The following is a 25,061-nucleotide window of genomic DNA, read 5'->3' as shown; positions in this document are numbered from 1 at the left end:
TTTACCAAATCAATTTTCGTTTTCAAGAAAAGTAACCGAGCTTGATACGAGCCGAACAAGAGCTGGCTCATTAAAAAAACATTTTTAAATGTTTTTTAAAACTTGATAATATATAATATATGTATAATACATAATATAAAAATATATACAATATGCATATTATGTATATATTATATATACATATATAATATGTAAAACGAGCCTACACGAGCTGAGCTGAGCTGAGCATGCCATGTTCGTGCTCAGCTTGTTTACCTAATCGAGCTTGCTCATAGCTCAACTCGCCGAGCTCAATTTCAGTGCTGAGCTGAACAGCAAGCTGTTCATCTCGTTTCCCAGCCCTAGTTGCTGTAATTATTATTTATTCTTTTCCTATATTTCCCTTTGTAATTAAGTGTAATCTAATGTGTTAAATATGAGCATATCTGTAACTTCAAGTATTTTGTAACTGTTTTAACATAAAGAGGAGAATACCACACAATTCCCCACATTGGGAATCATGAGTTTTGCAGCCCTATTGCACCATTTCATCTTTCTTTGCTGTGTATGGTTTGTGGTGAAATGCTGTGTTCTTTGAATCACTTGCGGATGTTTGTTTTTACCTGATGAGAATCGTCCTCTCACCCAAATGAGAGCAATTCTCATTGGCTCCATTCTCTCATATCAAAGCAAAGGTTAGGGAATGAAGTCGTGAGAGAACTACTCTCATTTGCAATGGCAAATGAGTCATTTTCTCATTTGCATGCAATTTGGAATCGCAAGAGGCCCCTCGCAATTCCAAATCACATGAGATCTGGAATTGTCTTTGGTGAGACAAAGAAAATCTCTGAGGCAATTAAGTAAACTCATTCAAGTAGGCCCTTCAAGCTCCAAGTGACAAATTATAGAGAAGATATCCTACCTGTTCTGTTTTTAGCTGCTTCTTCAGGCTGAGATGCTAGCACTTGCAGCTGAGAAAGTACTTGTGCACCAACAACATCCGCAAACATTGTCGCGGACTCTTTATGTTTCTCAGTAAGTCCAACATACAACATTTTCTCCAATCTTTTCTGAAACATTTTAGTTGTAATAAGTCTAACTTCTCTGTTATCCATGAAAAAACAACTAGCTACAACACAGAACACTTGGTCATTCAATCAGTTAATTTTGTGCAGTACCCACCTTTGCAACATCGAGTACATATTGTCCAAGTGATGGATATATTCTTATACAGTGGCGAACTTCATTTGACTCTGCTAAACAAGAATTGTTTGTCAATCCTGCTACCTGAAGAAATAAATAAGTAAATCGGATAAAATTTAGCACACTTTCCCAAATACATAGACCAGGTATAAGAAAAAGTAACCAGAAAGTAGAAACTATTATATCTAACAGGGCTGGGGATGGGGGGGGGGGGGGGGGGGGGGGGCGAAGAGAGTGTAGCATCAAACATTTCTTAAACCATAATAAAAAGAACTTGCAATAACAACCAAAATAGCCCATGACTAATATGAAGTTGAGCATAAAGTACATGAATCAAAGGTACAAAATGTAAGACATAACCAACTGCTAAGCAGAAAATTGTGCAAATAAAGTTTGACGGTTGATAGGTCCATAATTGCAAAACAAATGGCAACAGGCAAGTCACGCAGAACCTTCTTAAGGACAGAATTCATGACCACACATCAGTCTCACAGAGCCATTCAAGTATCAATAGTCTGCTTCAGCATTACTGTTTCTTCATTTGTCAAGGAACAACACTTTCTCCATTGACCTTAGAATAGCAGGATTTATGGATTTGCACTTGCTTAGCTGGGAGGTCTCAGATTGAAATCCTCGACCCAATTTCCCAGTTTGATGACCAGATTTTTTAAAGGGATGTGAGACACAAAGTAGGAGATTACAACATTTAATACAAGATTACAGGAATACATATTATGCCTAGAAAATGCAAGTATAACACAAATAACAACATAACTTAAACAGCTCATATACCTCACAATATCCTAAAAGAAAAGGTTTGAGCAGGTCAGGTAGATTTACTCCAACCCAAGGAACTAATGCATTTGGACTAAGCATGTCAAATCAATACCTAGAGCCAGTTTGCAATCAGGACCGTGTAGGAATACATCCAATCAAATTAGCTGACAACACCCTAAGAAATCTCATGTACAATGACCGAAGATTGAGATCATTTATACAATATGAACATTTAACAGATTCATATTTTGAAACCCCATAGTAAACCCAGCCATGTACGTAATAAGAGGTGGAAGAGGCTAAAAACCAACTAAATGAATTATGCTTGGTGCGGCAGCCAATCAAATGCATGGATCTAGAAAATTTAAATGTGCATTTCATATATGTAAAGCATGTAAATACCCCTTTTCAAAGAGAGAGAGAGAGTCGATATCCTCAGAATTTTATGTTTAAAATTCTTATAAAGGAAAACAAATTCCCACAAGATTAACTCCACTAAACTTTAACCAATGCTAGAAATATAGGCAACCAACTGCTCAAGCAAACCACATCTATCTGACAATCTGAACAATGTCTGAATATCCACAAATAAGAATTCAATAAATTGGAAAAATTGGGCATTCAGCAAGTGGACCAAGGTGGCAGTGGCAAAGTTGCAAATCTCCAATTCCCCAAGTCCCCGAAACAGGCTGGGAAATAGATCGGGGGAATCTAATCCTCCTCTGCTTTTCAGTGTTGAGGAATGTGCTATGATATATTATTCGAAAAATGACTGTAGTGTACGGCAAAAATGACACATTTCCTTAAATGCATTTGAAACTTTTCAAATCCGTCTCTTATCCAAAATCGAAAATACTGTTATTTTTAGGACCATTTTAGCCTTCGGACCTATCGTTTTCGGTGCAAATTTCCTTCATTTGCGAATTTTCTCCGTCTCCACCAGAAATGCCTTAGCCGTAGATATTTTATGCAAATTTAATAAATTTTTTATGCGAGGTAACTCAACTATTTGTGAGGTTTCTCGGTTCGAGTTTAAAAAAAAATTGCAGCTTTTTTATGTGCATTTCTGAATTTGTTATGCAAAGTAACTCAAGTATTTGTGATATTTGTTATGCTTCTAGGTTTGAGTTTTAAAAAAATCACAAATTTTTTATGCGAATTTAGGATTTTTTTATGTGAAGTAACTCAGGTATTTGCGATGTTTGGAGGTTCGAGTTTAAAAGAAAGTTCGCTCGCACTTATTTTATGAAAAATTCATAAAATTTTTATACAAGGTAACTCAAGTATATGTGAGGTTGGTAGGAAAGAGCTTGTAGTGCATTCTTTCTTATCAAAAGGGAATGACCTGGATTTGTTTCCTTAAGTTATCTCGCAAATACGTGCGAGATTTGAAGGTTCGAGTTTAAAAGAAAGTTCGCTCAAACATATTTTATGTGAATTTAGTAAATTTTTTATGCGAAGTAACTCAACTATTTGCGAGTTTTGGAGGTTCGAGTTTAAAAGAAAGTTCTCTCACACTTATTTTATGCGAATTTCATAAATTTCTTATGCGAAGTAACTCAAGCATTTGTGAAGTTTGTCGGTTTGAGTTAAAAAACAAATTTGCAGATTTTTTATGCAACATTATTATATTTTTTAAGCGAGATAACTTAAGGGAAGAAACTCAGGTCATTCCCTTCTTACAAGAAAGAATGTGCTACAAACTCTTCCCTACAAACCTCGCAAATACTTGAGTTACCTTGCATAAAAAAATTACGAAATTTGCATAAAAAGTGCAAGTGAACTTTCTTTTAAACTCAAACCTCCAAACATCGCAAATACCTAAGTTACTTCGTATAAAAATTTCTTAAATTCGCATAAAAATTCTCTAAATTTTTTTTTAAACTCGAATCGGGAAGCATAGCAAATATCGCAAATACCTGAGTTACTTCACATAAAAAAATTCTAAATTCACATAAAATATTTGCGAAATTTCTTTTAAACTTGAACCGAAAAACATAGCAAATATATCAAATACCTGAGTCATTTCGCATAAAAAATTCAGAAATACACAATAAAAACTGCAAAATTTCTTTTAAACTAGAACTGAGAAACCTCGCAAATAGTTGAGTTACCTCGCATAAAAAATTTACTAAATTCGCATAAAATATGTGCAGCTAAGGTGTTTCCGATGGAAACAAAGAAAATTCGCATATGCAGGAAATTTACACCAAAAATGATATGTTTAAAGACTAAAATGGCCCTAAAAATAGTAGTATTTGCGATTTTGGACAACAGATGAATTTGAAAAGTTTCAAGGCATTTCAAGAAACATGTCATTTTTGTCGTATACTAAGGTCATTTTTCATATATTATTAGTGTGTGTAATACCTATTCATGTAAATAAAGGGGTCATTTTATATATTATCATTTATTTGTGCTTAGTCAATGTAAGAGGAACATTTTCGTCCAGAATTGTCATAGCTTTAGGAGAAGGGAGTCAACTGCTATATGTTGTGTCCTTGGTTCTCATTTTCTAATGAATGAAGTTTTTCCTTTGTGTGGACTTCTCTCATTCTCTTCTTCCTATCTTCTTCAAGCTTTGATATTCAGATGCCTCCAATGTCCATGGATTCAAGTGCAGCCCAAGAAAAGTGCATCAATAAAGTGATTCAGCATGCATGAGACAAGAAATTACATTTCCATTATGCTTATTCACAAGTGAACATTCCCTGAAAGTTGGGACACCACACTCAAGGGGGAGATGTTTCAAGACATCCCTTTTGACACTCAAAAATGTCCATGCTATCTTGTTTCCCAATCATACAACCCATTTCTTTAGAATCCAATGCAATAGGGAAGAGACTAAAAATTCAAATACATAAAATCCCATATAAACTACTGTACACCACATCTGATACAAAACTACAAAAATCTAACCAAGAATCTTTGGTATTATCATGAACCCCAAAAACCTACAACACACTTGGGAATCAATATTATACAAAAACACCAAAGACAAGTTAAGATACTATACAAGCTAAAAAACATTCTTCTGACATATACAGAACATAAACAAGTGAGGGATGTAAACATGTTAGAAAAAAGCGACATTAATGGATGGAGTGACCAATGAACTATCATACCTGCAAAGTTGCACCATTATGAATGATCTCATGAGCAAGAGGTTCATTGATAAAAGCACGCAATGGCATAACAATTTCACCCATGTTGTATGGATCTTTCACTTCCCCCATTACCCTTCTGTTTCTTCTAGCATCCCTCTAAACAAGAAGTATAATGTTATGCAAAAGGAAGGACCGCAAAGTATACTGCTGAAGTAAATAGATGCAAAAGTTTAGAACACCAATTGATTTTAAAGTTTGAAGATGATATTTTGAAAAGAGTGCACTTATGAAAGGCATAAAGTTAAGACACAATAGTCACAACTGCAAGTATTGGCTATGACATGTTTTAGCATATAACCAATATTAGCTCTACATTTACTTTGGGTAACTTACATGTTATGGTGTTCCACATTACTCCTACAGTACTTGGTTGTATATGCTATGTGCATATATTTGTTCATTCTTGAGATAAACTAGACTCCTGAGCAGTCAAGTGTATATTCTCAGAAACTCACCAACCCAAACGGGTTACAAAGTCAAAAAGAAAAAGTATGTAACAATAGATGTTACTTTTGTTAAAATATATATATATATATTATTTATTTGTGTATGCACTTTTGTCTTATGTATATAAGTATATATATACATCTATATGTATATATAATATACTTTTTTTGTATTGTAATAGGTAATTCCCTTTAGGGGCATTTTGGACTTTTTCTCTTATAATAGGTTCTGTCCTCTAGGAACAGATTTTTTTTTTGTTTTGGTCTTTTCACTAAAGACCAAGGGCACTATGAACTTTTGTCCATAGAGTCATTGGAAAGCATCCCAACGACTCTATGGGAGCTCCCTTAGGCCCTTAGCCCCATTTGTTGTATATAAGGGACCTCTTGTCCCCTCCTTTTGTTAATGCTTTTCCTAAGCATTCTACCTCAATAAAGGATTATTATTATTATTTTTTATGTTTTTTTTTCTTTTGTGTGTGACTTGTGTCTTGTCCCTTTGTGGACTTGTGTTTGTGCACATTTAGGCTCTTTCTAGCCATTGTATGCACTTGAGTGCTTGTGTATTGTCTTTGGTATTTGCATTGTCACTTGTAGGACTTGTACTTGTGCTTAAAGGTGGCAATCGGGTCGGGTTGGCGGGTCGACCTGGCGGGTCAGCATACCTCAACCCGAACCCGAACCGTTTATTAAACGGGTAACCCGACACGACCCGCCAACCCGTTTAATAAACGGGTTGAGTCGGGTAAACGGGTTGGTGGGTTGACCCGCCCGCCTAACCCGTTTATTAAACGGGTCAGCCGGGTTGGCGGGTTGGCATACCCCTAACATGAACCCAACCCGTTTAATAAACGGGTTAGGCGGGTCGACCCGTTTATTAAACAGGTTAGTTTAAGCCCAACCCGAACCCGCCTAAGAGGCGGGTCGGGTTGGCGGGTCGTGTTGGCGGGTCGTGTTGGCGGGTCGTGCCACCCCTACTTGTGCTTGTGCACATTATGGTTTGTTTTTTGTTTTATTTCTTTACATGGTATCAGAGCCAAAAAAAAATCTTGATATTTAGTTTCTTTAGTTTTGGGGAGTCTTTCGTTTGAATTCGCGCTTCATGAAGAAATTATGATCGATGTATGGCTTAGATTCAAGCAAGATTTTGACTCACTATGTATTTTAAACCTTTATATATATGTATGATTATTTTTACTTAAGTTATTTATCTCATGCATTATGCATGAGAAAACACTCCTTTTTTCTTTGAAAATTTATTTGTTATTTTTTTTAAAACTCTTTTTGAAGTTTTCTTGTTTTATGATTATTAATTAGCAAATGATTGAGCTTTTTGAATTCCCTTGGGTATATGGGGTTATTCGTTAAAAAACTTTAAAATGTTTTTCAAATTTATTGTTGAATTTAATTGCATTCATATTTTTGTTAATTTAAAAAAAATAGTAAATGCTTTCATAAGGCTTATATTATTTTGTGAAATAATATTTACGCATGTGTGTGCTGTAATGAAATCAAGCAGAAAGTGAAATCATAACGTGCATAAGCACAAGAACAAGTCCTACAATGGACAATACATATGTCAAAGGCAATACAAAAGCACCTAAGTGCATACTACGGCTACAAAGAGCCTAAATGTGCACAAGCACAAGTTCACAATACACAAGCCAATCAATGGCAAATACATGAGATCATAAGAGACACCAAAGAAAACACATAAAAGAACACAAAAAACATAAAAAATCATAATCTTTATTGAGATAGAATGCTTAGGAAAGCATTAACCAAAGGAGGGCACAAGAAGTCCCTTATATACAACAAATGGGACTAAAGGGAGCTCCCAACAGCAATAAATATAGCCGTTGGGATGCTTCCCAGCGACTCTATGGACAAAAGTCCATAGTGCCCTTGATCTTTAGTGAAAAGGCTAAAATAAATAAACAAAAATGTGTCCCAAGAGGACAGAACCTATTACAAGAAAAAATACCAAAATACCCCTAGAAGGCATTACCTATTACAATACCAAAAAAGTATATTATATATACATATGGATGTGTGTGTGTATATATATACTTATATACATAAGACATACACAAATAAATAAATATATATATATATATATATATATTTTAATACCCTCCCTCAAACTGAAGATGAATATATATTCTTAGAATTGGATTCTAAGAATGATAGTGATTTGATATCAGAAGAGAATCAAATTGATGATAATCAAATACATACTCAGTGTGGTGGACTGATATTATTGCTCAATTCGGGTGGATATGCAGAAATCTCTCTCATTATCTCATTCTCAAATTATTCAATATAAAAGAAGACAAGAGAGCTATCATCCTAATGCCTTAGAAAAATATTCCAACATAGATGCCCAAGAAACTAGAAACATTAGGGACTCTGAAAGACAACATAAAAAACCTGATAGATTCGTGACATATGAATCCTCTGCCCCTCTATGCAGAGTCTGTCTAGCAAAAATTTTCTCTTACTTCGAACCAGTCTCATACAGTCAAGCTAAAAACTATCGAGAATGGCAAAATGCAATATGTAAAGAAATAAGAGCATTCGAAGAATGGACTAACTTACCATCTGGAAAGAAATCTAAGATGTAGATGGGTCTTTATGGTTAAAACTAAGTGATGGAACATTGAAAAGACATAAAGCCAGACTAATATACAAAAGGTACTCACAGGAATATGGGATAGGTTATGATGAGACATTTGCCTCCGTCACGAAAATAACTATTGTTAAAACACTTATAATTGTGAATGCTATTAGAAAATGACTCATTTATCAAATGGATGTCAAAAATGTCTTCCTTAATAGAGAATTAAAAGAAATATATATGGATCTACCAACTGGGTATGATATTCTAAATGGAAAGGTTCTTCATCTTAAAAAGGCCTTATATGGTCTCAAACAAGCACCAAAGGCCTGACATGATCGCTTTAGTTCTGTTATGACTAAACTTGGATATTTTTTATATTATACTGACACTGCTTTACTTGTTAAGAAATCTGATGCAGGTATTATAATTTTGCTCCTTTATGTTGATGACATGATCATATCAAGAGGAGACAAACAAGGAGTAAATCATATTAAGCATATACTCAAACAGAATTTTAAAATGACTGATTTAGGTTTTCTCATATTTTTCCTGAGGATTGAAGTAGCTTATTCTCCTCGAGAATATTTGTTAACTCAATCTAAACTTTCTACTGAGATTATTGACAGGTTTGGACTCACTGACGAGAAGAGAGTGGATACGCCCAAAGTTATCAACTTAAAGATGAAGACTGATGATGGAACTCCATTAGACGATCCCACTCCATATCGACACAGATGATTGGTGCCTTGACATACTTGACTATAACCAAACCAGACATATCTCATGCACTACACACTGCTAGTCAATTTCAGCACTCTCCTAGCTCAGTTCATATGAGTGTTGTTATGCATATTATTAGATATTTAAGAAATTCTCTTAATCAAGGATTATTATTATCATCATCCTTTCCTCTTGAATTAATTACATATTGTGACTCTGACTGGGGTGGAGATCCTAATGATCGACGCTCCACCACTAGCTTCTATGTTCTTTTAGGAGACTCATTGGTGTCTTGAAAATGTAAAAAGCAACAAAAAGTGGTTGTCGGCCATAGAAGCTGACTATCGGGCTATGACCAGTATAACATCAGAGATTGTTTGGTTGAGGAGCTTACTAGAAGACATGGGAGTACCATCAAGATTATGTTGTAACAACAAAAGTGCCATATATATTGCGAGGAATCATGCATTTCATGAACGCACTAAGCACATCGAGATGGACTGCCATTATGTCAATGAAGAATTCTCAAGACCATTTCGCCACCACATGTTATGTCTGAATATCAATTTGCGAACTTCTTCACTAAAGCAGTTCCTTCTCCTAGATTTCATTTTTTGTTAGGCAAACTTTTGTTGATCACACCGTAAGTTTGAGGGATAGTGTCAATGTAATAGGCATTAAGTGGTATTTTGGTCATTGTACATGTCTATATAATAGGAGTAGTTTCCTTTTATTTTTGTTCTTTTATTTTTAATTTAATTGTAAATATCAAACAGGCCATGGGCCTTATGGTAAATAGCCATAGAACCGTTGGGATCTCCCCAACAGCTACATTTCTAGCCGTTGGGGAGAACCCAACAGCTATATGGCTCTCCCTCTTGTATATATAGGGGTTGAAACCCCTCCTCGAAATATGCTTTTGCTTGGAGCATTTTTTAAATACAAATCTTATATTTTTATGTTTGTTGTGCCCTTAAGTGGCTTATTTGTGTGGATTTGTGCTGACATAATTGACCCATAAGTGGTCATTGTGATTGTGTATGTCTATAAGTGACATTTTTGTATTATTTTTGTATTTCATTACAATAAGACCAGACTATTAGCACCCAACATAGTGTATGAATGTCTCGCACACCCAGAAACAACACTGAACAAATATCTGAGTTCACACACTACAATATTAGACCCACATAAAGCAATCACAGCAGTCGGTACACAGCAAATATCCCAGCAATAGAGTGCCCAAAATCAACTTAAAACTCATTTAAATCTGTTTTTCAGAGCTCAAGTCAAAACTTCACACAACTGAAAGCCAACACAAAAACGACCAGCAACCATCTCATATGCAAGACTAAAATCTGCCGAGCTCACAATAAACAGAACAAGCAAATCTGAACCATGTACCCAAAATCAGAAAATATAAAAAAATCACAAAAAATCCAAAATTGCTCCAATCTCTGCGATTTTTTATTCATAATGCTTATAAAACCAACAACTACCAAATTCCCACATCAAATTGGTCAATCTGAAAACATCACCTGGGTGTGCTTACATCAGCACCTTTCATGCCAGACTCAGATGAGGCAGGAATGATGCCCCTGCTTCCTTCTGAATGCTCCCTCAGTATCCGCTCTCTAGTGCCAATATGGCTCTGATACCATATTGAGCAAAGAGATCGCAAAACACTAGAGAAGAGGAAGAGGAAGAAGAAGAAGGAAGAGAACGCTCAAAAGTGTTAAGGTTTCATTACCTCGAAAGAATGAGAATACAACATACCCTCCTTTGCTACACAAGAGGACAAAAATGTTTGACTAAGGCCCCTAATCTATGTCATAGGGACTCGGCAAACCGGGTGCCGCACCCGCATCAATGCGATGCGGGTGCGGGTGCGGGTGCGGCACCCGGTGCGGTCAACCCAACCATGGGTGCATTGACCGCACCTAGGGTCATTTGTGTCCAATTTTTTTATTAAAAAAAAAAACTTCGGGGGGGGGGGGGGGGGGGCGCTGCCCCCGGACCCCCTCCTGTTGACTGTGTAGCAGGACCCGCATCGAGGGAGCCCCCAGACCCCCCTTTCTGCAAGGGCAAAAACTCTAAATGAGGCTCTACAACTCATCAGCTTGACCCCTCCCCTGCACAAAGAGGGCGCAGGGAGGGGGGCTCGACCCCTCCCCTGCACAAATTATATATATATATATATATATATATATTTTTTTTTTTTTTTGCCGCACCCCCGCACCCAAGTTTTTTGAAAGTGCCGCACCCCTGCACCCGCACTGTGACATAGCCCCTAATGCTATGTTACAAAAATGCCCCTCAATAATAAACATACACATACAGCTATGAGGGTAGCACACATACATGTAATATGACATTCTTTTAACAAATATATCAAAGTTAAAACTTGAAAAGCATATAACACGATCGCCAATTTTAAAAGGGGAAAATTGCAAGAACTAATAAATAAAGGACGAAGATCATTTGAAAAAAACTAAGTTAGGAATCCAATGTTGACCATGCCCCACACAGGTTTGAACGTGTCCATGAAGTGCCATGGTGTCTCTATTGTCATGTCGTGTCAACATGGGATACACATGCTAAGTGATGCGTCCATGCAATCGGGAAGATTATGAATAAGCACTATAGTTGCAGGATGTAGGGGCTATACTTGGTGTATAAATTTTTTCTCCTACATAATGTTTTATACACCCATCTTTGAAGAAGCTCATGAAGGAGTTTAAGAAACAGATAAGTTTTTTAGTCATTAACTCAAACTGTGAGGAACAATTTGTACACCACCTATTTTATTCTTGTCCAAAGGAAGCCCTCCTTAAATTCAGTTTAAATATGCGATAAAAAGTGAATAAGAAGAAGAAGTACAAAAGAAACATGATCTATGCAACTTATCAAATAATAAGGAAAAAATGAATTGGCAATTTTACTATGAGAAACTTACCCGCACAAATAAGTCTTCTCTCATCCATGGTACCAAATACTTCCATGGCCATATATCTAGGGTACTCACTCCGCGTGACTTAGAGCGTAACTTTTGAGTCATTTGTGTGGCTGAAGTCAAATTAGGATGCACAAGAAATCTAGCTGCCACTTCCACTGAGAATTCATATGTGCTAAATACTCGATCCAATGGATTTCGTAGTATTGTCACCACTGAAGTTTTTTCCTTGGGCAATTTGGACATCATGCTATAGTCATCATGCGTAACCATCAGTCTACAATTCGGTTTACTGCATCAAGAACACAACTCAGAGACATCATTTTATCATACATAGTGCAGTAGTTAGACAAGGAAAGTACCAGCCAAATTCTGAGCACTTCTAATGATAGTCAAAATGAATAAAATTGAATATCATGTACTGGAATATGTGCAAAGCTTTCAACAGGTGCATTTCTAGAGGGGAATTTAGAAGAAATCAGTCATGTAATCAAACATAAAAACCACTCTAGAATCAGGGGTCTCAAACCTTGGATCAAATCGCAGCTTATCATATGAGCGGGGGCATTCTTGGTCACTGGTGTACAGTTTCCTCAGAAAGCTGAGACAACAAACAAAGTATGGTGTTAAAAATGTACAAATAGTCAGGAAGGGACCTCACAAAGCTCATCCATTAATGAAGCATGATCTTGAATTTAAAAATATAAAGAAACTTGCCAGTGGAAATATGTGCGTCCCCCAGTTCTGGGTACATGGAGGAAGAAAAGCAAGTCCTGCAAATTGGATTTGTTTGCTTCTATCCCATCATTGATAGAGGAATCTGCCCAACTCAGGACAATATTTTCACAGTGCTCGAAATCATTCTCAGTCGAAGACACAAATGCCAAGGCTGATGCTGCTCAATGGTTAATCAATATGAGATAAAAAACAGTGCAAAGCATGAAATTCAAAATTCAGTGTTCATTAGCTTAGAATCTTTATTCTCATAGGCAGCCTTTAAAAGGGTTGCATATGCTAATGAAGAAGAAAACGGGTAAAAGTTAAATTGTGAAGCTTAAGTCCTTTTTTTTTTGGCAATTTCGCCATGTTGATCCCAAGGACACCTTCTTAAGAAGTGGAACTGGCGCAGCTAAATCCTGCCACTTAAAATAAGTTTGGGTCTCAAATCAAAACAGGCCGGACATGATGGTCAAACCAAAGAATCGCCAATGTCTTCTTAATTGATGGCTCTTCAGTTGAAGACAAGGAAGTTCCAAAAAAAGATAACTTGATATGGTTAACACTTGACTTCGAGATAAAATGCATTAGTCAAAAAAAATAATTTAAAAAAAAAAAAAACTCCAAGGCGGAATCTGACTTACCGAACCAATTCTCTACCAAAGTTTACTAAGACCAATTTTGTACATAATTTCTCAGGTACAAAAATGGTGACATTTCCTAATGTTAAAAGTTCTAATTTCAGCATGCAAGCATTACAGATTTACGGCATCAAAACCATTTGGAGAAAAAATAAGTGAAAAACGAATGGCTATAAGAATACCCAAAAAAAAATATAGAAACCCTATTTACAATTACAATTTTCTTCGTTGAAAAAACATTATTACCAATATGAAAAAATCGAAACAACCAAAGCAGGCAATGAACATATAAGCCGATAAGCACAAACCGAGCCCAAAAACGAAAGGAGAAAGATAATAAACACTGTGGAGAAACGGTTTCTTTCCTTGGTACCTATTGCCAGAAGAACCATGAAGCCTTCCATTATAACCCAACGAACCATCCCTCTCTCGAACCCTGGAAGAAGAAGATCAAAAAAGAACACCTCCGAGGCGACAGAGAGGAGAAAGTAAATACAAAAAAGAAAAGATCCCTAGCTCCCTGCACTGCACCCAAAACATAGGAAGAAGAACATTCAAATTAAGAAAAAGAAACAAAACACGCTACGATCACCGTTCCTTCAAAACCTCAGATGCATATATAGCGATGAAAATTAGAATTGGGTGCACAAAAAAAGCAGGAGTTTTTGAGAAACTGCGGTGAGGGCGGATAATTGGGAGGGAGAGAGGGGAGGGCCGATTGTTGGCGTGGTGGTATCGTACCTCCCTAGATCGCGTTGGGAGTGCGGGCGGGGTGCCGCTCAGCAGGGGGACATCACCCACGACTCCCCAAGACGACACCGCCCACCCGAAGACGCTGTCCTCACAGAGGGCCCACTCTCTGCTTTGTGCGGGAAGAAAAAAGAATACGATTACACTAATTAATTTGGACCCAACAAAGTTTTGCATACATGACAAGGAATAAAAAGGACGCTGAAAACTTCTAAAAACGAGCTTTCGTCTCAAGCCTCGGGTCAACGACTCGAGACTCGTAAAACGTTTCCTTTTTTGGGAGTCCGCTTATCAAGTTTTAATTAACCCACTGCCCACTGGGTTGCGCTAACACGTACGGTCGTGCGGTCGATTAACTCCATTCACAAAGTGAGAGTGTGAGACTTTTTTTTTTTTTCTTTTTGACCTAGAGTGGACTGACTGGCCTGGTCAGGCAGGCAAAAGGTGTTCCAGTCAGAAGAAAGAGAAGTGGACTCGCAATAACAACCCCACGGCCAACATCCTAAAATGAAAATGGATGCCGTCTATGCAAAATGACACGTATTACCCCACTTTTAATGAGCTAATGGTCCATAGCCAAATGAACGCCTCTCTACTGTCTACCACAGCAGACCAGACATGCTTGCATGTGACGTTGCAGTCAAATGATTAACGACTATTTTTTGTGACTTATTTATTTTGTAGTTATGATTAAAGTTTGTTTTGCTTTGGTTGATTGTCTTAACTTTTTTCAAGCTATTTTCTTACATTTTGGTTTAGGTTGATCAATGCCCTAAAGATTTAGCTCATAGGTTTGGACTATAATAAATCTGTGGGCAAAACTGTGAATGAATGTAAATGCATTGAAAAAAAAAAAATCACCTTCATTGTGATTACTTTCAAATGATTATAATTTTTTTCTCTTTCTTCTTTCGTTCTTTTGCACTTTGAGTTATTTACGCTTTTGCAAGCGAGCGACCAAAAAACTTGCAGCGATAAAAAAGAACCATTGCATTGCACTGGCCTATTAAACAAATAGGTTTGTGACAAGTGGTATCAGAGTTCATTCTTGAACTAGAGAAGAGACTTTGTAGTCGATGTCGAGAAACGCACCGATATACCACGATTTGTGAGCAAGACATCGTGGTATCTCAATACAACTTACGTAGCACCAAAGGTAAGGCAATAGCCGAAACTGAGAAGATGGGTTTACCTCAAGGCTATGAACAAATGGTCGAGATTGTCAATAGATTGGTGGCTGATGTAACTTCGCATGAGAAAGTGATTTCATGTACAATTCAGTAATTCAAATGATTGAACGACAAGATGGCGAGCCTGCGAAAGCAGGCAAACTTATTGATAGGACATGTTACTTTGCTGACTACCACTACAAGAAAATTGTTAATTAGCGACGGATTTTTTCCGTCACTACTTAGCGACAGATTAGCTAGAGATAGAATCTGTCGCTAATTCGCGACGGATTAGCGAGGAAACGACTTTTATCGCTAATCTGTCGCTACTTAGCGACGGATTAGCGACTGCATGTTTTTGTCGCTACTTTTTATTACAAGAACACCATTTTAGCGACGGATTTAGAGAGGGAACTCTGTCGTCGCTAATCCGTCGCTAATTAGCGACGGCGTAGCGACAGAATATATTCCGTCGCTTTTTTCGTATTTTGGTTTAGCGACGGCTTAGCGACGGAATTTTTCCGTCGCTAAATGTCGCGTAAATCCCTAATCCCATCCCTCTTTCTCTTTTCCCTGTTTCGCTGTATTGCTCCCTCCCGCCGCCCGTCGGCTCTCGCCACCATCCGGCTGCCGCCGCCGCTCCCCGTCCACCGCTCGCCAGCCGGCGCTCGCCAGCTGCCGCTCCCCGTCAACCTCTCGCCACCGTCCGGAGACGCGCAGGTAATCTTCTTCTTCTTCTTCTTCTTCTTCTTCTTCTTCTTCTAAACGCAGGGGGTACGCCCCTTCCCTGCCGGAAACGCAGGGGGTTTAACCCCCTGTCGTGCTTTCCGGCAGGGGGGGTCGACCCCCTGCGTTTCCGGCAGGGGGGGTCGACCCCCTGCCGGAAAGGCATGGGGGGTCGACCCCCTGCTGGAAACGCAGGGGGTCGACCCCCCCTGCCGGAAAGGCACGGCAGGGGGTCAACCCCCCATGCCGGAACTGCCTTTCCGGCAGGGGGTTTAACCCCCTTCCCTGCCGGAAAGGCAGGGGGTTTAACCCCCTGCCGTGCTTTCCGGTAGGGGGGGTCGACCCCCTGCGTTATGCTGCCTAAGTGACTTGTCAAAAAAAAAAAAAGTTTTCTGTTTTTGAATGCCTATGTTGCCTATATGAATCGTTTGAAAAATAAAATCTGTAGTAGGAATAACATGTTGCCGATGTGTATTGCTTTTGAAAAAAACAATCTGTTATGAGATATATTATGCTGTCTATGTGAATTGGTTTCAAAAAAATCTATTTTTTAATACATATGTTGCCTATGTAAATCAGTTTGAAAAAAAAAATCTTTAGTAGGAATACTATGTTGCCTATGTGTTTGTTTGAAGAAAAAAAATTTGTTATGAGATACCTACGTTGCCTATGTGATCTGTTTTGAAAAGAATTTTTGTTATGGATACCTATGCTGCCCATGTGATCTCTTTTTTAAAAAAAAAAAGTTATTATGTGATCCCTATGTTGTCCATGTGATTAGCTTGAAAAAAAATTTGTAATATGTGTATATAAGATGTCCATATGGTTTTAAGTGTAGTTTGCATATATGTTGTCCATATGGATTTTAAGTTGAAATTTTTTTTGTAATGTATATATACAAGTTGTCCATGTTGTTCAATTTGTTAGTTTGTTAATGTCTACTGGTAGTTAGTTTTACTTTAATTTGTTTTCTTGAAATCTGGTTAGTTAGAGTATTTCAATCTATTAGTCTTTTATAATTATATTTTTCTTAGATAGATTGGTATTTAATGTTCTCACAATCAGTTAGTTAGATTAGGGCTATTTGAATTCTTTATGATAGTGGTGGTTAAACGGAGTTCACATCTTTTCTAGTAAACTAATTGATTGATTTACTATTCCTTTGCTAAGTAGTTTAGATTAGAAATTGTCTATGACTTTATGTTAGTCGACTGATTCAACATGTTATAGCTGGTTTGTTAAATTAGCATCTTCTAGTTAGATTTGGCTTAACGTATATACTATTTTTCTTTTCTCTTCTTTCAATTAGTTAGAGTTGTTTTAATTTTTTTAGTTAGTGTTTCATCTTGTTTCATGATTAGTTAGTTTGTTACTTAATTTGTTTTGTTTTTGTGCAGATTTTTCAACGGAACAAACTCGTGCTCGGCCACCTGTGGTAAGTAAATGACAAAAATAATGCAAATCGGGTAAATACCCGTGGTGAGTAAGTGATGCAAACGTATCACATATTATTTAATTTATTGAATGCAACACTTTATTGTTCACACACTCACTTAGTTGTTGATATCTAGGACTGCTTTGTTGGAGTTCGGAGATCATGCTGAGCATGATTTTAATGTAGAAATATGGAAGTGTTCTTATTTTTGGAGTACGGAGTCCATGCTAAGCATGGTAGTAGTTAGTGAGATATTGAAGTGTGTTTGCTGCAGGTACATGTTTGCCATTTATTTGATATGAATGATTATGATGTATTGCAATGTTTGATGTAATTGTATCCATGCTTGCATGTAGTTACTTTCAATTTGATTTTGACTTTCATGTGAAATTTTATAATAAAAGCATGCTTCAAATGATTGTATCATGTCATTAATAGTTTGCACATGAAAATATTAAGTTATCAATGCATGCATCAAAATTCTTGTTATTGTTTGACATAGTATATTGCATGATAAATTTGATATTTTCTTCATCGTCGCATTCTGATTGTTTTTTTCTTAATTCGTTAGGATACTATTCGTAACATCATACGACAGAATGACTGCAAACCGTGAATGGATGTACCGTAGGATAGTGGACAATGAGTTATCGCATGAATATATGGATGGTGTCGATAGTTTTATTGAATTTGCAACGGCGAGTGTCAGTACGGTAGATCCCACAGGTCGGATTAGGTGTCCCTGCAAGATTTGTAAGAATAATCGATTTGTAGAACCTCATGGCGTTAGACATCACCTATACAGGAAGGGTTTTGTGAGTGATTATCAGAACTGGGCATTTCATGGAGAAGAATTTAGAAACGATTTTGATGCACGGGTGAATGTGGTGCACGATAATCCATATACGAATTTGATATTTGATGTTGCAGGAACAGAACTGGGTTCTGCTATGAGTTCTAGTGATGTAAGAACTGTCGTAGATGAAGAATCACCAAACGATGCAGCTAGTAGATTTTATGATTTACTTAAAGATGCTGATGAGCCACTTTGGAACGGTTGTGAGAGTCACACTATCTTGTCTGCAGTTCTTCAACTAATGAATTTGAAGTCCGAGTATAATTTGAGTCAATCATGTTTTGACCGTTTGTGCATGATTGTGAAGAGTATGTTGCCTAAAGATGAGAAATTGCCACAAAATTTCTATCGTGCGAAAGTTATGGTCAACGCTCTAGGTATGGGTTACAAAAAGATTGATGCTTGTCCAAATCACTGCATGTTGTATTTCAAGGAGCAGGAAAATGACATATCATGCCCGTCATGTGGGCATCCTCGGTTCAAGCCAAAGACAAGAGGCAATAGTAGCACGAGATCAAAGGAAGTTTCATACAAGTCGCTCCGCTACTTTCCTATCACTCCTAGATTGCAGCGATTGTATATGTCTTCAAAGACAGCTAAACACATGAGATGGCATGCAAATAAAGTTCGACACGATGAAAACAAGATCACGCATCCTGTTGACGCTGAAGCTTGGAAGCACTTTGATCGTACTCATCAGAACTTCGCAATGGAAGTGCGAAATGTTAGACTCGGTCTATGTACAGATGGATTTAATCCATTTGGGGGTAGATCAACTCCATACTCATGCTGGCCAGTATTTGTAACTCCATACAACCTTCCACCAAGCTTGTGTATGAAACGTCCAAATCTTTTCTTGTCTCTGTTGATCCCTGGTCCGACCTCACCTGGCCAAAATCTTGATATATATCTAAGGCCATTGATTGATGAATTAAAAGTACTGTGGGATGACGGTGTTACCACGTATGATGCCCACAAAAAACAAAATTTCAACATGAAGGCCGCTGTTCTATGGACAATCAGTGACTTCCCTACATATGGTATGTTATCTGGTTGGAGCACACATGGGAGGTTGGCTTGTCCGTACTGCATGGAGGATTCCAAAGCTTTTAGATTGAGGCATGGAAGGAAGCCTTGCTGGTTTGATTGCCATCGTCGATTTCTACCCAGCGATCATCCGTTCCGACGTCAAAAGAATGCATTTACAGCAGGCACAACTGAAATGGAAGGTCCATCCTCAAGATTGTCTGGCATAGAGATTTTAAGAAGATTGCGATACTTTCCAGATGTATTAACAGATGCCCGCAGTCCTACACCCTTCCGTGGATTTGGGAAGGAACACAATTGGACGAAAAAATCTATTTTTTGGGAACTACCGTATTGGCCGACCCTATTGATACGACATAATTTGGATGTGATGCATGTAGAGAAAAATGTGTTTGATAATGTGTTCAATACAGTAATGAATATTAAAGGAAAACTGAAGGATAATCCGAAGGCCCGTATGAATTTAAAATTAATATGTAAAAGACCAAAATTGGAACTCAAAGAGTATAATGGCAAAGTACTGAAACCAAAGGCGAAGTACGTGCTCGGACCTGATCAAATAAAACATGTATGTCAATGGTTGAGACAACTGAGATTTCCAGATGGATATATCTCTAACATTGCTCGGGCTGTGAAGATTGACGATGGACAGTTATATGGGTTGAAGAGCCATGATTGTCATATCTTTATGCAACGATTGATACCCCTAGCATTCCATGATATGTTAGACAAACCTATATGGGGGGTATTGTCTGAGTTGAGCGGATTTTTCAGAACATTGTGCGCATCGGAGGTCATTGTATCAGATGTAAAGAATCTCGAGGACTCTGTCATCACCATTGTTTGTCTGTTAGAAAAGATATTTACGCCAGCATTTTTCGATGTTATGGAACATTTGATCATACATTTGCCATATGAACTAAGGGTTGGTGGCCCTGTGCAATATCGATGGATGTACCCATTTGAAAGGTATATGTTTTTTTATATTTGTCTCTTTAATGACAGATATTTAAAATTTGAAATGTATATTCTTGTCAGATGCATGTTCGACCTAAAAAAAAAGGTTCGTAATAAAGCAAGAGTAGAAGGCTCTATTTGTGAGGCGTACACTTTAGAAGAGATTTCAAATTTCTCATCTATGTACTTCGAACCTCATATTTCAACACGTTACACATGCCCGCCCCGTAACGATGATGGAGAACAAGTAACTGTAGCTGACAAGCTGTCGATATTTCAACGACTTGGGCATGCATTTGGTAGTTGCCGATCAAGGCTATTGACAGATCGAGAGCAAGATGCAGCACACATCTATATTCTTTTTAATTGTTCAGCGATCGACCCATACATCGAGTAAGTATATGTATATGCAACTCAATTATAAATCCTTTTATGTTCTATATGTGGATACATGGCTCGGTAATATAAGTATTTGTGGTTTGCAGACGATTTGATCTGGAGTTGCAAAGCAAAGTTTCACATCTCACTAATGCAGAAGTACAAAAAGAACGTGAAACTAAGTTTGTGGAGTGGTTGAAACAGTTGGTAAAGAAGCTAACATAAATTTTGTACTTATAAACAACACTAAGTTACTTAATTGATCGTGATCACAATAATTGTTTATGTCTGTGCGTAGGTTCGCCATGGTGATGTTAAAGATCAAGGAATATGTGATTTAGAAAATGGTCCGACCAAAGTTGTGCAATGCTACAACGGGTATATCGTAAATGGTTATCGATTCCATACAAAAGACTACGGTATAAACAAATCAACGATAAATAGTGGCGTGTGTGTCAAGGGTAGCAGCTACGGTGAAAATGAACATGATTACTACGGTGTTATAGAGGAAATAATGGAGTTGACTTACTTAGGCATGAATAACAGGGTTACGGTATTCAAGTGTCATTGGTTTGATCCAACTGCAACAAGACTCGACAAAGCTTCAGGCATTGTGGAGGTGAATCATAAATCCAGGTTTGGAACATATGAACCATTCATATTAGCCTCGCAAGCTCAACAAGTTTATTATACTTCATATCCGAGTATAAAAAAGTCAGATAGAAATGAATGGTGGGCAGTTTGCAAGGTGAAATCCAAACTATACCCCGAGTATGATCAGTTACAAGAAGATGAGTTAGCTGAAGACAGTGATTACTATCAATCAGATGATGTCTGTGACTTCGCTTATGGTCACGATGTTGCGCATGATATGCATGTCATATCTCCATTGGCTGATGAAACATTCATAGAGGAATGTGATCTAAATGATGTACCAAGTGGATGGGCAAACAATGAAGAAGAAGAAGAAGAAGAAGAAGAAGAAGAAGAAGAAAGTCAAACTAGTGACGAGGAAGAATTCTCAAGCTAGTGAGCAAAATCTTATACTACAAACCTCTATTTAAATGCATTGTAATACTTGATGTGAGTTGTATTGCAATACTTGGTGTGAATGATTAAAAATTTTATTTCAATGTATTGTAATACTTGATACGAATGATTCGAATGCATTGTAATACTTGATGTGAATGATTTCAATTATCTGAATGTATTATAATTTATGCAATTAACGAATTATTTGAATTAGTGCAATACTTGATGTCAATGATTTGAATCATTTGAATGCATTGCAATGCTTGATGTGAATGACTTGAATGCATTGTAATACTTGATGTGAATTATTTGAATGTATTGTATGACATATGTTATTTGTTAGAATATGGTTCGTGGAGGTTATAGTGGTCGCTCATCCAGTAGTAGCCAGGCTCAACCTTCATCTTCACGGGCTCCTGTGATAGGTATATCATATAACTAATTAGATGCTTGATTAGTTCAAATGCACATTCTGAGAACTTGGTGTGTATTTTTTTACAGATGATGTTGCGCCTGTACACGACCCACCTACACCAGTTGATCGCACAAGTCAACAGCCAACACAGGAAACAGGGTCTTCTCAGGCTGGCACAAGAAGACTCATTCGAATAGTGTATATCGATAATCGACCGTAAGTATTTTGTTTTCAATTATTGCATATCTTTTAAATATTTTATATTGATATTTACTGTGTAACAATTCATGTGCAGCACGAGGTTTGAGCCACAAGAAGTAGTACGGGAGATTAGGAATTCACTTCTTCAACATCTACCAGGACCAGTTGCTCAATGGAAAGAGTACCCAAAGGAGGTATTAGACAGATTGTGGTCCTCATTCATGGTATACAATTGTTCCTCATAGTTAATGTGTTTTATATTTAATTTATTTAAGCAATGTCTACTAACTTTCTGAAAATATTTGTAGGCTTCGAATCGCTTTGCAACTACGGTGGAAGAAAATGATGCAAGGAAGGTGTGGCAGAAGGTGGCTGCCAATCGATTTGCAGACATGCTGCACACTATGAAGACTGCAGCAAAAAAAGCATCTGGCGTAGTAGATGATCCATTACTGTGGAAGGGCCATGGTCCTATTACTATCAGGAGAGATTACTGGGATGAAATGTGCGATATGTGGGCGGGAGATGCATTTAAAAATCGCTCTGCGAAGGCTTCACAAAATCGATCGAAGATGCCCGAAGCCCATCTACACACAGGTGGATCTAAGACATTTGGGAGCCACCTAAAGAAAATGGTAACTCATTAATATATAATATTAATTTTATAAGTATTGTTGCAAATTTGTGTACTAAATCTTTTGTCATTTAACTTCGCAGGAAGCAGAAAAAGGAGGCAGTGTACCATATAAGGATGTGTTTGTAGAAACACATAAACGGAAGACCACGGGAGTCTTCGTATCAGAGAAGGCGAGAACGACAACGGTATGTATTAATTCTATTAATAATCATTGCAATATATATGCAAGTCATCATAATGTTATCATTAATTATTAATGAATACTTTAAACATTATTTTGTAGGAGGCATATGAACAACAAATGGTAGAGCGATATGGCGAAGACGCTACTCAGCATCCATCATTTGATCCTACAGCATGGGTGACTGCAGCAGGTGAACCCAAAAAAGGTCGCGTGTTCGGGTTTGGGAGTAATATGAACACTTCACCAGTTATTGGTTCTTCCAGTTACGGCTCACCAACTTCTTGCGCCGACATAAGCTCCAAGCAGCCGACTATTCTTTCCGGTGATGATGTACGCGAGATCATTAATGAATCACTGAATAACTACTTCCAATACACCGTCGCCCCCTTTCTCCGAAATGAGATCAAGGCCGCTGTTCAGGATAGGGGATCTTCGATTCCAGGTCCCTCTCAGGTATAATCACATATATAGTTTTTTTGACTGTCTTAAAGCACATCTGAGCATGGTAGAATCACATATAGAGTTTTTCTAGATGACTTAGAACACATATGAACATGCTATAATCACATATTCAATTTTTTTACTGCCTTAGCACACATATGAGCATGATAGAATCACATATATATATATTTAACTTTTTGTCTGTCTTAGAGCACATATGAGCATGATAGAATCACATATAAAGTTTTTTTGATTGCATTAGAACACATAAGCATGCTATAATCACATATTCAGTTTTTTTACTGCCTAAGAACACATATGAGCATATTATAATCACATATTCTGTTTTTTGACTGCCTTAGCACACATATGAACATGCTATAATAACATAGAGTTTTTTAACTGCCTTAGAACACATATGAACATGTTATATATCATTTATGATAGAATCACATATAAAATTTTTGGCTTTGCCTGCCTTAGAGCACATATGAGCATGCTATATTCACATATTCAATTTTTTTACTGCCTTAGCACACATACGAGCATGATCGAATCACATATATAGTTTTTTGCCTGCCTTAAAGCACATCTGAGCATGGTAGAATCACATATAAAGTTTTTTTATATGCCTTAGAACACATATGAACATGCTATAATCACATATTCAATTTTTTGACTGCCTTAGCACACATATGAGCATGATAGAATCACATATAGAGTTTTTTTATTGCCTTAGATCACACATGAGCACATGATAAAATCACATATAGTGTGTAATTTATTTCATTATATTTTGTTTATCAATACTGACTGTTCTTTTCTTGTGTAGGCTGCTAGCGATAATCAGGGTAGTGGAGCTGAAGGGACAGATAAAGACAATGAACAAGAAGACGCACAAAATCTTGGCGATGATTAGAGGACTGTGTTGAAGAAGTTTTATTTTTTTTATTTTTCCTAATTGTAATTGTTGAATTGTAAATAATTAAACTTCTTAGTTTTAAGGTGGAACGATTAATTATTATAGATACTTGTTATATGAATTTTTTTGTGTGGTTTGTTTTTTATTTACAGGAAATATAAATTGTACAGTTCTCGGTAATTAATTTTTAAATAATTTTTTTTTGATTTTTTTTCGTTTTTGCGACGGATGATTCCGTCGCTATTCATATTAATCTAGCGACGGCTTAGCGACGGAATTAAATCCGTCGCCACGCCGTGGTCGCCGTTTAGTGCCGGCGGATTGGCGACGGAATATAGCGCTCGTTATTCCGTCGCAATTAGCGACGGACTTGGCGACGGAATTATTCCGTCGCCAGTTAGCGTCGAAATATTTGCGACGTAAGCATACTGTCGCCGCGTTGTCGCTAATCCGTCGCTAACATGGTTAGCGACGGATTAGCGACGGAATGTGGTCGTCGCTAATCTACTGCTTTGTTGTAGTGTACGACAGTGACCATTCTGCAGACTGAAGTAGGAGAGCTTCAATTGAAGAACCACACTCTACAGTGGACAGTGACCCTAAATGGTAGAAATGGCGATAGGCCATCAAAGATAGATATGTTGAAGCCGGCAAAATTCAATGGTTTAAGGGATAACAAGGTTGTAGA

The 25,061-nt window shown here is 37.4% G+C and overlaps 1 protein-coding gene and 1 long non-coding RNA gene across 4 annotated transcripts in view; one reads left to right on the top strand and one right to left on the bottom strand.

Moving 5' to 3' along the window:
* Positions 1-14,085, bottom strand: part of TPST (tyrosylprotein sulfotransferase) — a 38,861-nt gene extending 24,776 nt beyond the window's left edge. For 2 of the 3 annotated variants that reach the window (XM_089981010.1, XM_089981008.1), the window contains exons 1-8: positions 13,965-14,081; positions 13,597-13,748; positions 12,583-12,760; positions 12,395-12,466; positions 11,869-12,157; positions 5,085-5,222; positions 1,162-1,266; positions 902-1,049 (exon numbers count right to left, since the gene is read on the bottom strand). In XM_089981010.1, the coding sequence (XP_089837136.1) occupies positions 902-1,049; positions 1,162-1,266; positions 5,085-5,222; positions 11,869-12,157; positions 12,395-12,466; positions 12,583-12,760; positions 13,597-13,645 (979 nt within the window). In that variant the 5' untranslated portion in view covers positions 13,646-13,748; positions 13,965-14,081. Of the gene's footprint in view, positions 1-901; positions 1,050-1,161; positions 1,267-5,084; positions 5,223-11,868; positions 12,158-12,394; positions 12,467-12,582; positions 12,761-13,596; positions 13,749-13,964 lie in introns of all 3 variants that reach the window. The other variant, XM_089981009.1, reaches the window with a different exon arrangement.
* Positions 14,086-23,289: 9,204 nt separating this feature from the next.
* Positions 23,290-24,478, top strand: LOC149821542 (uncharacterized). The gene is made up of 2 exons (XR_016425755.1): positions 23,290-23,463; positions 24,284-24,478. It is a non-coding gene; the product is annotated as an uncharacterized LOC149821542 (long non-coding RNA).
* The last annotated feature ends 583 nt before the right edge of the window (positions 24,479-25,061 follow it).

Source organism: Nuphar pumila, chromosome 11 (assembly GCF_984573655.1).
Source record: "Nuphar pumila chromosome 11, dmNupPumi1.hap1.1, whole genome shotgun sequence".
Classification (NCBI taxonomy): domain Eukaryota; kingdom Viridiplantae; phylum Streptophyta; class Magnoliopsida; order Nymphaeales; family Nymphaeaceae; genus Nuphar; species Nuphar pumila.
The sequence above is the reverse complement of the archived record's forward strand: the minus strand, read 5'-3'. Positions and strand labels throughout refer to the sequence as shown.